This window comes from Dendrobates tinctorius, unplaced genomic scaffold (genome assembly GCF_039654945.1).
Source record: "Dendrobates tinctorius isolate UK_male_01 unplaced genomic scaffold, ASM3965494v1 ptg000245l, whole genome shotgun sequence".
Lineage (NCBI taxonomy): Eukaryota > Metazoa > Chordata > Amphibia > Anura > Dendrobatidae > Dendrobates > Dendrobates tinctorius.
Genome location: NW_027361912.1, coordinates 8,038,512 through 8,051,203, shown reverse-complemented (window position 1 = coordinate 8,051,203; position 12,692 = coordinate 8,038,512). Strand labels below are relative to the sequence as shown.

At 45.6% G+C, this 12,692-nt stretch overlaps 1 protein-coding gene and 1 non-coding gene across 5 annotated transcripts in view; both read left to right on the top strand.

The window, feature by feature from the left end:
• Positions 1-657: 657 nt before the first annotated feature.
• TRNAG-UCC (transfer RNA glycine (anticodon UCC)) lies at positions 658-729 on the top strand. The gene has a single exon. It is a non-coding gene; the product is annotated as a tRNA-Gly (tRNA).
• Positions 730-857: 128 nt separating this feature from the next.
• Positions 858-12,692, top strand: part of LOC141060807 (kelch repeat and BTB domain-containing protein 8-like) — a 38,092-nt gene continuing 26,257 nt past the window's right edge. The window contains exons 1-3 of one of the 4 annotated variants that reach the window (XM_073557167.1): positions 858-1,016; positions 9,850-10,000; positions 10,152-10,230. In XM_073557167.1, the coding sequence (XP_073413268.1) occupies positions 9,940-10,000; positions 10,152-10,230 (140 nt within the window). In that variant the 5' untranslated portion in view covers positions 858-1,016; positions 9,850-9,939. Of the gene's footprint in view, positions 1,063-1,126; positions 1,152-9,849; positions 10,001-10,151; positions 10,231-12,692 lie in introns of those variants that run through there. The other 3 variants (XM_073557169.1, XM_073557168.1, XM_073557170.1) reach the window with 3 other exon arrangements.

Sequence of the window (12,692 nt, the reverse complement as noted above, 5' to 3'; positions counted from 1 at the left end):
ATAAGACAGTGGAGCTTCATCCATGGGGACCAACATATACTGTAGCATTATGTGGAGCTCATCATATACTGTTTTAAACATTATATGGGACCAATGATTCTGTATGGAGAAATAGATGGGCCTCGTCATGAGATGTAAAAAGTGAGGTATTTTTCATTGTACTATACCGCTATTTCTCTACCGTATCGGAGCATGATGAGTTGTGGTATGTGTTAAAGGGGCGCTCTTTCGCCCAGGGCACATGAAAACCTGCAGCCAGCCCTCCCCCCCCCACAACTTTAGCCAAATAACCCCCATTTTTCAGTGCGTAACTTGTATTATGAAGTTAATTAAGGTTGACAAGTTTAAGTAAGAAGAATTGATGCTTTTGGCATTCAAATGGGCACTGTAGGTGTGTTTCCTGTCCTCCTCTCACTGCCGACTTTTATTCCCCATTGACTTACATTGGGTTTCGTGTTTCGGGACGACCCCGACTTTTCCCTATAATCGGACGATCTTGCTCGACCCGACTTTTGGAAAAGTCGGGTTTCACGAAACGAAACTCGACCTTAAAAAACCAAAAGTCGCTCAACTCTAGTAAGGATCATTACACACCAGCTCTGCGCTCTCCTGGCTGCACTGGTGATCACACTGTTAGTAGCAGGCTGACTCCAGCAGGCGTTGGTGGTATAGTGGTGAGCATAGCTGCCTTCCAAGCAGTTGACCCGGGTTCGATTCCCGGCCAACGCAGCACTTAGTTTTATTTTCCTAAACTCTTATAATAAATGTTTATTCCTCACAGTTTCACAGTATTTTTCAGTATTTTGTTTTTTTTTTACTAGTTTTATTCCTATATTTATGGCGTTGTCATGCTTCCTCCTCACACTAACCCTGATCAGCAGCATTATAGCTCAGGAGCACTGACTTCCGTCCGGGGAGAATATAGAGGATTTGTGATCAGGACTCGGAGGTTTCCTGCTGTGATCATCATCATCATCATCATCTGTTTGGGTGGAGACCTTTCATTTGGCAGCAAGGTGAGCAGGTGAGCTGCAGGTAGTGGCCAAAGAGCTGAGACTCCATGTAAGTAACTTCTGCAAAACTCCATGTGCGACTACAGGGAACCTTCATGTGAGAGGCAAATGCTTACCTGGCAATTCCTACATCTAAATGTGTGTATAGATCTGTGCAGTGACATGGCTGCTTGTGCCCCGGTGTTCCCTCAGAGATGGGCAGCTTCTACATCGCGGGGCAATATGAGTGAATGGGGTCGTGTTCTGAATTCTAGGTTTCCGTAAATTGCAAAAAATCTGACCCGGTTGGATTTTTTGAGACTTTTATATCATGGCCCCCTATCCACGAACCCATTATTACCCTATTATTAGTGATGAGCGACTGTGCTGGGATGAGGTGTTATCTGAGCATGCTCAGGTGCTGGATCTCTCCGGCGCGCACGAATACTATGTTCCAGTGTCTGCGGCTGCATGTCTCTCAGGTGTTAGACAGCTGTAACCTATGGAAGATCGCCTGTTTGTTAGTCCCTGTCTAACAGAACCGCTGCGAGGACACAAGTACCCGAGCGTGGTCCGATAACGCCTTATCTGGGCACATTCCCTCATCACTAATGGCAATCTTTGGCTGCCTGACCTGTGTCATGGCCCAAGTTGTCATGTAGTCTCAGGCCTCCTTCATGGGTGGTGCCATTTTGTTTTTTTCCTCCTCACGGATGCCGCACGTACCCATTACTACCTCTGCTGCTGCTCACATGTTTGTGTTTTTCACGTATCATCTGTCCAAAACACCTGAGACTGCCATCTTCTTTTTCCGTGGACGCCTGAGACTGCCATCTTCTTTTTCCGTGGACGCCTGAGACTGCCATCTTCTTTTTCCGTGGACGCCTGAGACTGCCATCTTCTTTTTCCGTGGACGCCTGAGACTGCCATCTTCTTTTTCCGTGGACGCCTGAGACTGCCATCTTCTTTTTCCGTGGACGCCTGAGACTGCCATCTTCTTTTTCCGTGGACGCCTGAGACTGCCATCTTCTTTTTCCGTGGACGCCTGAGACTGCCATCTTCTTTTTCCGTGGACGCCTGAGACTGCCATCTTCTTTTTCCGTGGACGCCTGAGACTGCCATCTTCTTTTTCCGTGGACGCCTGAGACTGCCATCTTCTTTTTCCGTGGACGCCTGAGACTGCCATCTTCTTTTTCCGTGGACGCCTGAGACTGCCATCTTCTTTTTCCGTGGACGCCTGAGACGGCCATCTTCTTTTTCCGTGGACGCCTGAGACGGCCATCTTCTTTTTCGTTTTCTGTGTACGCCTGAGACGGCCATCTTCTTTTTTCCGTGGACGCCTGTGACGGCCATCTTCTTTTTCGTTTTCTGTGTACGCCTGCGACGGCCATCTTCTTTTTTCCGTGGACGCCTGCGACGGCCATCTTCTTTTTTCCGTGGACGCCTGCGACGGCCATCTTCTTTTTTCCGTGGACGCCTGCGACGGCCATCTTCTTTTTCGTTTTCTGTGTACGCCTGAGACGGCCATCTTCTTTTTCCATGGACGCCTGAGGCGGCCATCTTCTTTTTCTCTTTCCAGCCACAAGGCCCAAAACGATTCTGTGAAAACCTCGTACAGCATGTGGCTGGCGTCCATGTTTAACATTGCAAAGTGTAGGAGAAGCTTTGTCACTTATGTCTTCATCTATCAGAGAAAAACACTCAAGACCAAACGCTGATGACGCCTGTATCTTTTTTTTTTTTCTCACATACGTGCTTTAGGCCTGTTTCACACTTGCTTTTTTTTGCAGCGCGTTTTTCCCGCAAAAAAACGCATTGAAAAAACGCATACAAAAGCATACAACTGCTGCGTTTTTTTCAAGCATTTTTATGAGCATGCATGAAAAAAATGCTGCGTTTTTATGCGTTTTTACCGCGTCTGCGTTTTTTCCAACATTAGGTGGCCCCTCACACTAACCCAAACCATGACTTTACTAACCCTAACCCTGACCCTAACCCTAACCCTTAACCAAACCATACCCTGACCCTAACCCTAACCCTTAACCAAACCATACCCTGATCCTAACCCTAACCCTTAACCAAACCATACCCTGATCCTAACCCTAACCCTTAACCAAACCAGACCCTAACCCTAACCCTAACTAACCCTAACTCTAACCCAAACCCCTAAATTCCATTGTCTAAACTAATGGTAAAAAAAAAAAACGCATGTGCAAAAAAACGCATACATAAGCATGCCAATGCGCACATATGCTCACCATAGACTTATAATGGGTGTCTTGCTGTAAAACAACGCATTGCGCGCGCATGCGTTTTTTTGAGGCAAGTCGGACGCTCAAAAAATGCAACAGGTTGCATTTTGTGCGCCCGAGCGCATACCGCAAAAAAACGCATGCGCGGTAAAACGCGTACAAACGCTTGTGTATGCGCACATAAGCGCATCCCATGCAAAGTATAGGAAAAAAACGCATGCGCTATTTAGCGCTAAAATACCGCGAAAAAAAACGCAAATGTGAAACCAGCCTTACACACAGATGTGACTCCTTTAGCCGCATGGTCAGTCGCACCGTAAGCCTCGGTTCACATGCTGCGTACTTGGTGCAAATTCTACACGTGAAAAGTGGGCGAGTTTCAATGTCTTAGGCCTCATCCTGGCGTCGCGTAGGAGAAGAACGGACTGATGAGTGTGATCCGATGAAGGGGGGAAGAAAACTAAGATTTTCCCATTTCTCCCATGTGTCAGTCTGTGAAAATTTGACATTCGAGTGCGATCCGATCTGTTGTGTGTGTGTGTGGGTTTTTTTTTTGTTTTTTTTTTTTTTTTCCATGGACCCACAGATTAGCATTGCCAATTTTGAACAGACCCTTGGATCAAAATTGGACATGTCTCTACGATTCAAAACAGATCCTCTCAGTCTTCAAAAAATCACAGATACCTAGTGATGAAGTATAGGAGTAACCCCGGCACACTAATAACATGAAAGTAAAGTCTTCTCAACGACAGTCTTTAATTGTTGTGATTTTATTGATTGTGAAAAAAAAGGGTGGTGTTACAATCCAACGTTTCAGCTCTACATCTCGAGCTTTCATCAGGGATATGACTAGATCCTTGGTTTTGAGGTGTGTGTATAAGTGGTATAGGTTTGCCTTTGTAATCCAGCTGCTGGAACGGTACCTATAGTAACCACGATGTGTAGGGTCAGCACGTGACTCCCGTCCTTGTGTCCTAAATCTAGACAGGTGTGGAGGAGGCCGGAAGATACCTAGTGATGGCCCCATAGACAATCACAGGTATGAGTGCTATGCCGGAAAAACATGGCTCGCACTTCTACAAGAATATCGGACGTCGGAATAAGCTTGTTTTTTTTTTTTTTTTTCATCCTGTCAATTTCTTTCTGATTTTTGAATCTGGGGCCTCTTCATTTTTGTGCTGATGACACCCATGTCAATGGGGACAGTAAAATTTACAGTTTACACTCCTGACGTTGATGGTGTTGTTTTTGTTTTTGTTTTTTTGTTTTGTTTTTTTTTTGTTTTGTTTTTTTGTGGGTCTTTGTAGATTTCCTGCAAATGTGTGGGGAGTATATAAAGATTTCAGCTTGGAATTCTACCCATAAAAGCATTGTCTGTACTTGGCTGAAATTAACGGCCCATTTACAGGGGCAAGGATTGACCAAATGTGACAGCATGTGTAGACCTGTCCTCCGGCGGATGGACAAACATGCCGGAGCTTGTGTTTGTCAGCTGATTGCATTATTTGTATGAACTGAAAAATCCATTGTCAGAGGCAACAATGATGAGGAGTGTGTGAGGACAACGTTCATTTGTCGAAATAGACATGAACAAAAAACGACAGCTAGAAAAAAAAACAAAGCAAAAAGCTTGTATCGGAGAACTTCCCGATCGCCTGAAGTCTGACCACTGCGGCCATCACCGATCCCGAGAACTGGCACTTTGCCCCATGTGACTAGAGGAATGGTCGATCATGCGCACTTCTGTTCCACCTAAATGGCAACATTGAAAATGGCGGAGTTCACAATTTGTGACTGCAGCACGATTTATCTTTATTTATTTTTTTTTTTTTCTGCTGCACTTTTCTGTAAGGGGGGGTGGGAACACTTGTAATGACGCAGTGTTAAGAAATTGCAGCAAAAACATATCACAGCTACAAACTGTGCTGATAGCTTGAATTTTTTTTTTTTTTTTTTTTGGCAGATTTTTCCAGCCTTTTGATTGGACACTACCTAGTTTTTCTGCTTCGGTTTTTGAAAAACCTTTTGGGGATGATGTACGCATGTGTCTTCTTTGATGCAGCCCCTGATATAATCTGCTCTAGAGTAGGCATTGTCCAGAAACTATTCAATATAGCGAACTATTCCAAAATGTTACAAAAGCCCCTTCTTGATACAAAAAAAAAGACTAGTCCAAAAAATGTCTAAAATATGGTGCGTTTCCTGAAGCAGTCTACCACTTGAAACCTCGTCGTTATTGACCACTTCAAAGAAAAACTCCAACTGCACATAGCCTTCAGATACTTGAAACCGATCCTTTAGGCCTGTTTCACACTTCCGTTTTTGACCATCAGTCAAAATCCGCCAGTTTTGCAAAAAAATGGATCCGCCATTTTTTTTGGAGGATCCGTTTTTTTTCCCCATTGATTTTCATTACCGGCGGATCTTGACGGATGGCCATCTGGTTTTTTTGCAGATCCGTCAATTTTTTTTGCGTCCGCCGAGATGCCTGGACGGACCATGCAATGTTTTTTTGTGCTGCAGGATCCGCATTTTTATAGTGCGCATGCCCGGAGTAATGAAGTCAGCCGGAAATTTAACCCTGAAATCATTTCTTTTTCTCTCTTTCTCTTTCGCTTTCTCTTTCGCCTAAGTTGCTCAATTGTCTTTGTGCTTTTCCGGAACAGCTGGGTCGGTCGGGGTGTGCAGTTTTGCTCCTTTCTGCAACAACGGGCTCAGTCAGTGTGGACAGCTTTGACCTTTTCTGGGACAGCTGGCTCGGTCCCTTAGGGTGGGCAGCTTTGACCTTTTCCAGGACAGTTGTCTTGGTCTGTTGGGGTGGGCAGCTTTGCGCCTTTCTGGGACAGCTGGCTCGGTCGGTCGGGGTGGGCAGCTTTGCACCTTTCTGGGAGAGATGGTTCAGTTGCTCGGTTGGTTGCGGTGGACAGCATTGCGCCTCTCTGGGACAGCTGGATCGGTCGGGGTGGGCAGCTTTGAGCTTTTCTGGAACAGCGGTCTCAGTCGGTGATGGGCATTTGAAGCTAAGATCATATGTTTTGTGAAGCTAAATATATGAAACTAGCTGAAGAGCCCGGTGCTGCCCAGGCACAGTAACTATGGTTAGTTATGACAAATTATGGGTATGTGTGTGTGTGTGATATATATAATATATATAGCGCCCCTGAGGATTCAGTTGCCACAGAGGTACTGCACGTCCTCCTGAGTTGTGGTACCCCACCATCCAGGTGAGTTTGAGGCTCCTAACCACGCTCCAACACTCGCATCCCACACAACATGGTAGTTGAGCAAAGCCACATTGCGGCTCCCTGCTTGGAGTGTAGCGGAGCACCTTTGGTGGCTCCCTGCTTGGAACACGAAACGTGCTGGGAGGCGGGTGGAGTTTAGAATACATAAAGAGCAGGAAGTTTTAGGTTGGCAGTCAGTCAGTCGGTGGGAGAGAGAGAATCACTCGGAGAGGAGTGAGGATCCCTGGAAGATGGATGGAGGAAGGAGTGCTGCAGCTGCCTCAGTGATCTGAGCCAGCTGGCACAGGAAAGGAAAGAAGGAGAAAGACATTGGACTGAAGCCTGATCTTCTATGAGAGAGGGATTAGTAGGGAACAGAGAGGACGTAGGTTAGAGGAGAACCCTGTCTAGAGTTCTAAGCGCAAGGCCGAGGCCCGGTCCCCGAGGTATGGATACTGAAGGTCCTGCAGCAGACACCGGTGGAGTAGTGGGCTTTAAATGCACTACTCCCATCTAATGCAAAACAGAAGCCGCGGAGACACCATCACATGTTTCTCAACGCAAGCAATGACTAGCCAGGTCTTTCCCCGTGAAGGAACAACCACGGGAAGGGCAGTCTCCAATGAAGGAAACCACCTATGCCAAAACATGGTATCCATCCACAGACAGCTGATTTGGGGTATTTGCCCCTCATCAGTGTGGAGTAGGAAACTGGCTAGTAGGAACAATGCCTAGTAGAAGACAGTGTAAAATGAGGATGATTGACTTCATGGAGATCAACATCCAACACTGCGGAGACACCATCACATGTTTTTCAACGCAGTGATTCTAGAGCACTGCCCCCATGATGGTGTCTCCGCGGCTTCTGTTTTGCATGTTTTGCATATTTCCCATAAGGGATGGGGGCAGTGCTCTAGAATCACTGCGTTGAGAAACACGTGATGGTGTCTCCGCAGTGTTGGATGTTGATCTCCATAGATCTCTTCTACTAGGCATTGCTCCTACTAGCCAGTTTCCTACTCCACACTGATGAGGGGCAAATACCCCGAAACAGCTGTCTGTGGATGGATACCATGTTTTGGCATAGGTGGTTTCCTTCATTGGAGACTGCCCTTCCCGTTGTTGCTCCTTCCCGGGGAAAGACCTGGCTAGTCATTGCTTGCGTTGAGATACATGTGATGGTGTCTCCGCGGCTTCTGTTTTGCATGTTTTGCATATTTCCCATAAGGGATGGGGGCAGTGCTCTAGAATCACTGCATTGAGAAACACGTGATGGTGTCTCCGCAGTGTTGGATGTTGATCTCCATGAGGTCAATCATCCTCATTTTATACACTACTCCCATCTAAGACTTGGGGGCACAACAGCAACGTGAATAGTGAACCGGGACTCTGGAGAGAGGAGTCCCCGAAGCAGGCTACAGCTGTCTGCTGTACAAGTAGAGTTCTTGGGAACATCTGTCAGTGTAACTCAGTACTAGGAGTACTTCACACTTAAAGGCGCTATAAGAGGAGAGGTTCAGAAAGGCACATGTTGGCGGAGTGTTGGAAGGGAGCATTCCATCTGATCTGGAGGTTGATGGAGTCCCTGACCCGGAGGACACAGCACAGCTTTGGAACTGCACGCCCTGGTGTCCTCCAATTATTCCTGCACCAACACACCCTGTACCACTGCATCTGGGTATCAGCTTGTACACCGCCTGCACCTCTCCTCTGCCCCTACATCTACACTGCCCTGGGGCTAAAGCTCCATCTGTGGGGAGCTTCACCATCTTGACTGCTCACACCACCAGCCCCAGAGGATCTGCATGCAGCATCGGCCCAACATCCCACTTGCCGAACACCACAGGTGGCGTCACAAACTATTCCATTAACTACAAACCACCATTCAGCACCCCTGATTACTTGGGCGCCCAGGGCCACGGACTGGGTCACCGCTGCTGTGACACATCCACCTGACACTGGCCCGGTACCGAGGAGGGATATATATATATATATATATATATATATATATATATATATATATATATATATATATATATATATATATATATATATATATATATATATATATATATATATTATAGTCCTCAAGATGAAAGCAGCACACCAAGGAAGTTCCAGTTAAAGTGCTATTTATTAGCCCATCTGGCTAGTTGCCCATACAGCGACGTTCCGGTCCTAAGAATTGTGGACCTTTTTCAAGCTATATGTATTCTCCTCACCCACTCCGCATAGCCACATTCACTGTAATATCCCACATCATCCCGTCAGCCAAAGCTACTGAACTACTACCCCTAATATCCCACATCATCCCGTCAGCCAAAGCTACTGGACTACTACCCCTAATATCCCACATCGTCCCGTCAGCCTGGGGTCAGAACCAGAGCACTGAGTGGAACGGTCCTAACTTCCAAACCGGGGATCCCTTTGGGAGGCCTGGCGTCAGAATCAGAGCGCAGAGTGGATTTGCCCTCACTTCCATACCAATGATCCCTTTAAGAGACCCTGGGGTCAGAACTACAGCGCTGAGTGGAACGGTCCTAATTCCGTACCAGGGATTCCTTTAAGAGAGGCCTGGGGTCAGTATCAGAGCGCTGAGGGATTTGTCCTGACTTCCATACCGGAGATCCCTTTAAGAGGGAAGATGTGCCTATGGGATGGAGGATGTGTGATGTGTATATGGGCAGGGAGGGGGTGATTCATTTGTCATGTGATCTCTGCTCCTTTCTGGGGGGCAGACAATGGCTGGGAGCTTATGTTCCCGGGGATGCTAGATTTCTCCCACCATGTCAGTGTCTGCTGAGGTGTTGTCGAGTGAGAAAACTGTAGCTCATAGCAACCAATCACAACTCAGTTTCTTTTAAACAGCTCTGGTGAAATGAAAGATACTTCATGATTGGTTGGCGATATATACACACACACACACACACACACACACACACACACACACTCTTCAGTTTTATATATATAGCTTTAGAAGCTAGTAACTGATCTAAGGTCACTATGATCTTGCATAGCAGAACCCCTCCTAGCATCTGACTTCCCGCAATAATGTCCATTCTGTATTGCTCCATGAAGAAATACTGCCCTCAAAAGACCTAACCAAATCCTCCAATCTTGTCATTTCATTATACCTACGTTCTCTAAACCACCTTTCCTGAAAAGCTTAAATAAAAGGCTGCTGTGGCCATTATATTCCATTTTGGTGTCCTGGTGTTATTTGGGGGTTCAAGTGGGTGGGGAGTTTCCTGGGAGGTTGGTGGTTGGAGGAGGTAATCCAGCCGCACATCGCCAACTCCAATGTCATGGAAAATCAAGTAATAAAACTATATGAACATCTCCTTATGGAGAATAAACCTCCTTTATTTTTTTAACCTTTAGGTATGGTTAGACTTTCTTTGGGAAATTAGCTTGACTTTATCATTTTGAAGACGTTACAATCTACAGATCACCCGCCAACCACCGAGGTACATGCAGCACATTGAGGAGCACAAGGACGACCATGACATACTTCAAAAAAGCATCATTGCAGGTAAGATGGCCGAGAGCAGCAATAATAAGGCATCAGGGGATAAGCAATGTTTTGAAGTATTTTTTTTTTCCCCTACGCGCTTATTTTTTTGCCTTTTGATGCAATATATTATAACCGTGTTTTGTTTTTTGTTTTTGTTTTTTTTATTTAGGATTACGAACGTTTTATCTATCAGAAACCCTGTGTGATGCCACTATTGAGACGTCAGGAAAAAGGTTCCTTTGTCACAGGTAAGTATTGATTTTAAGGGGTCTGATTTTCTGTTCCAGAAACGGCGGAACTCTTTGTCAGTAGACCATGTTGAGTTGTTACTTTTTGCACCATTTAATGGGGTTAAGCCACAAAACCAAACAGCTCATTTACAGAAGTGGCGCCGGTTCTGCAATTAAGGCCACATTCACATGTTCAGTCAGTATTTCACAGCAGTATTTGTAAGCGAAAACTAAGAGTGGAACAATCAGAGGGAAAGTATAATAGAAACACTTCACCACTTCTGGATTTATCACCCACTCCTGGTTTTGGCTTCCTGTCAGGAAAATATGAGTATTTCCTAAATGTCCTAAGTACACTTCTGGCGCTGACCGTCACCCTACATCCAGTTGGTTTGTACACTGTACTTCTGAATGTGAACATGCAGCCACACAGCGCAAGACTTCCACCCTCCAGCAGCTGGTCATTACCCAGACCAGCTCAGAGCAGACTCTCCCGCCAATGATTTAAAATTTCCTTTGTCTATTGAAACTCAAATGTAATAACACACAATAATCCTAGAGACAGGAAACAAAAATATATATTTTCAGAATCTGTATAATTTAGGCTACGCATAGCAAGGTTTTTCAGCCTGTGCGCCCATCAGAAACCAAGAAAACAGTTTCTGCCCCCCCAGTGAAGCGCAGACGTGTCATGTTTGGTCTCAAATGAAAGATAATTTCGTAAGAGAAAATATAATACTCCTGTCATTACTCTGTGAGCTTCCCAGCCAGAGTTATGGCAAGTAGAAGTTTTTAATAACTGTTCAAAAGGGGCGTACGTTCTACAGCTCGGCTCACCTAGTGAGGTCAGCAAGAGAAAAGCATAAAGCTCAGACGCTCCATGAGGAAGGCGTCAGATGCCTGGAGAACCAGCTACACAAAGCTCTGCTGAAGGACCCTTTGCTATGGGAAGGTTCTCCTCCCCTTTAGCAACACGTCATATCTGTGGCTGAGGTAGAGTAAGTTTCTTATTTTAATCCCTCTTATTTGTAAGGGTCTGCACATGCTGTAGTTTGTCTACTTTTATAATCTCTTGTATTTTTGTAAACACTGCTTATATTTTCTGAAGTAAACTAAAAAATTTACTAGCTTCATTTTCCTTGCTCTGTGATCGAACCAACACATACTCTGCCTAATTATGCTACCTGTGGGTGGGTTCCTGACCCAATATAGTCTTTAGTATCAAACATGAACTGGTGGCAGCAAAGTGTCCTGGTGGTATTGGAAAACCCTGGCAGTGTCGGATCGGAAGTTTGTGTGTTTTTTTTCTGCCTGAGACTCGTGATATACACCACCTTCACTGTGGAGTGCCCAATAACCAGGATGCTACAAGGCAGCCTTTCCGGCAACTACTTACCCTCAGGTCAGTCAGGAAACTGCACCTAGGTTAAGGGAGGGTGCCAGAGAGCTGCAAGTTCCTAACCGGAACTGAAAGTGGAGGCAAAAGTTGTGCGGGGTTATATTGCCCATAAATATATAGATAATAGAATTAGTCTTACCGGTAATTCGGTTTCTATAAACCTTCCATGACAGCATAGGAGGTTGTCTCCACGCTCTAATGGGGGACAGGAAGCACGAGAGGTTAAAAGGTCCCTCCCACCTCCCTCTCACCAGTGACTTATAACTGATTACCATAGCACCAGTTACCTTAAGATTCTCAGAATTTGTCCAAGAATGCAGGGAGGGAAATAGTGGTGTCGTGGAAGGTTTCTAGAAACCGAATTACCGGTAAGTCTAATTCTATTTTCTCTAGCAATCTTCCATGACAGCATAGGAGGCATAACAACCTATACTGCACTAGGGGGTGGGGACAGCGGCCTGAAGAACTTTTCGGCCAAAGACTAAATCCCTGTTGGACATAAGGTCCAACCTGTAGTGTTTAGAAAAAGTATGTAAGGAGGACCAGGTTGCTGCCTTACAAATCTGCTCTGAAGATGCGCCTGCCCTCTCAGCCTATGAAGTAGAGGTAGATCGTGTTGAATGCGCTTTGATCCCTGTAGGGGGAGTGGTGATTTGCACCAGGTATGCTTCAGAGATAGCCTTTTTAATCCAATTGGCAATGGTGTTTTTTGCTACCTTCTTTCCTCTGTTTGGACCAGAGGTATGGATGAATAGGTTGTGGTCGATTCTATAATGCTTGGTACACTCTATGTAGTGAGAATTATTTGCCTTACGTCCAGGGTATGAAACGCCTCTTCTTTAGGGTTTGCTGGGTTTTGACAAAATGAGGGGGGAATTATATTCTGTGATCTATGAAAGTCCGACACAACCTTTGGTAGAAAAGACGGATCAAGGGAGAGAACTATGGAGTCATCTCTGACTGTTAGGTAGGGTTCTCTGATAGAGCCTGAAGCTCTCCTATTCGCCTTGCTGAGGTTATTGCTATAAGGAAGGTCACCTTACAGGAGAGCAGCTGAGAAGTACAGGATGGCAGGGGCTCA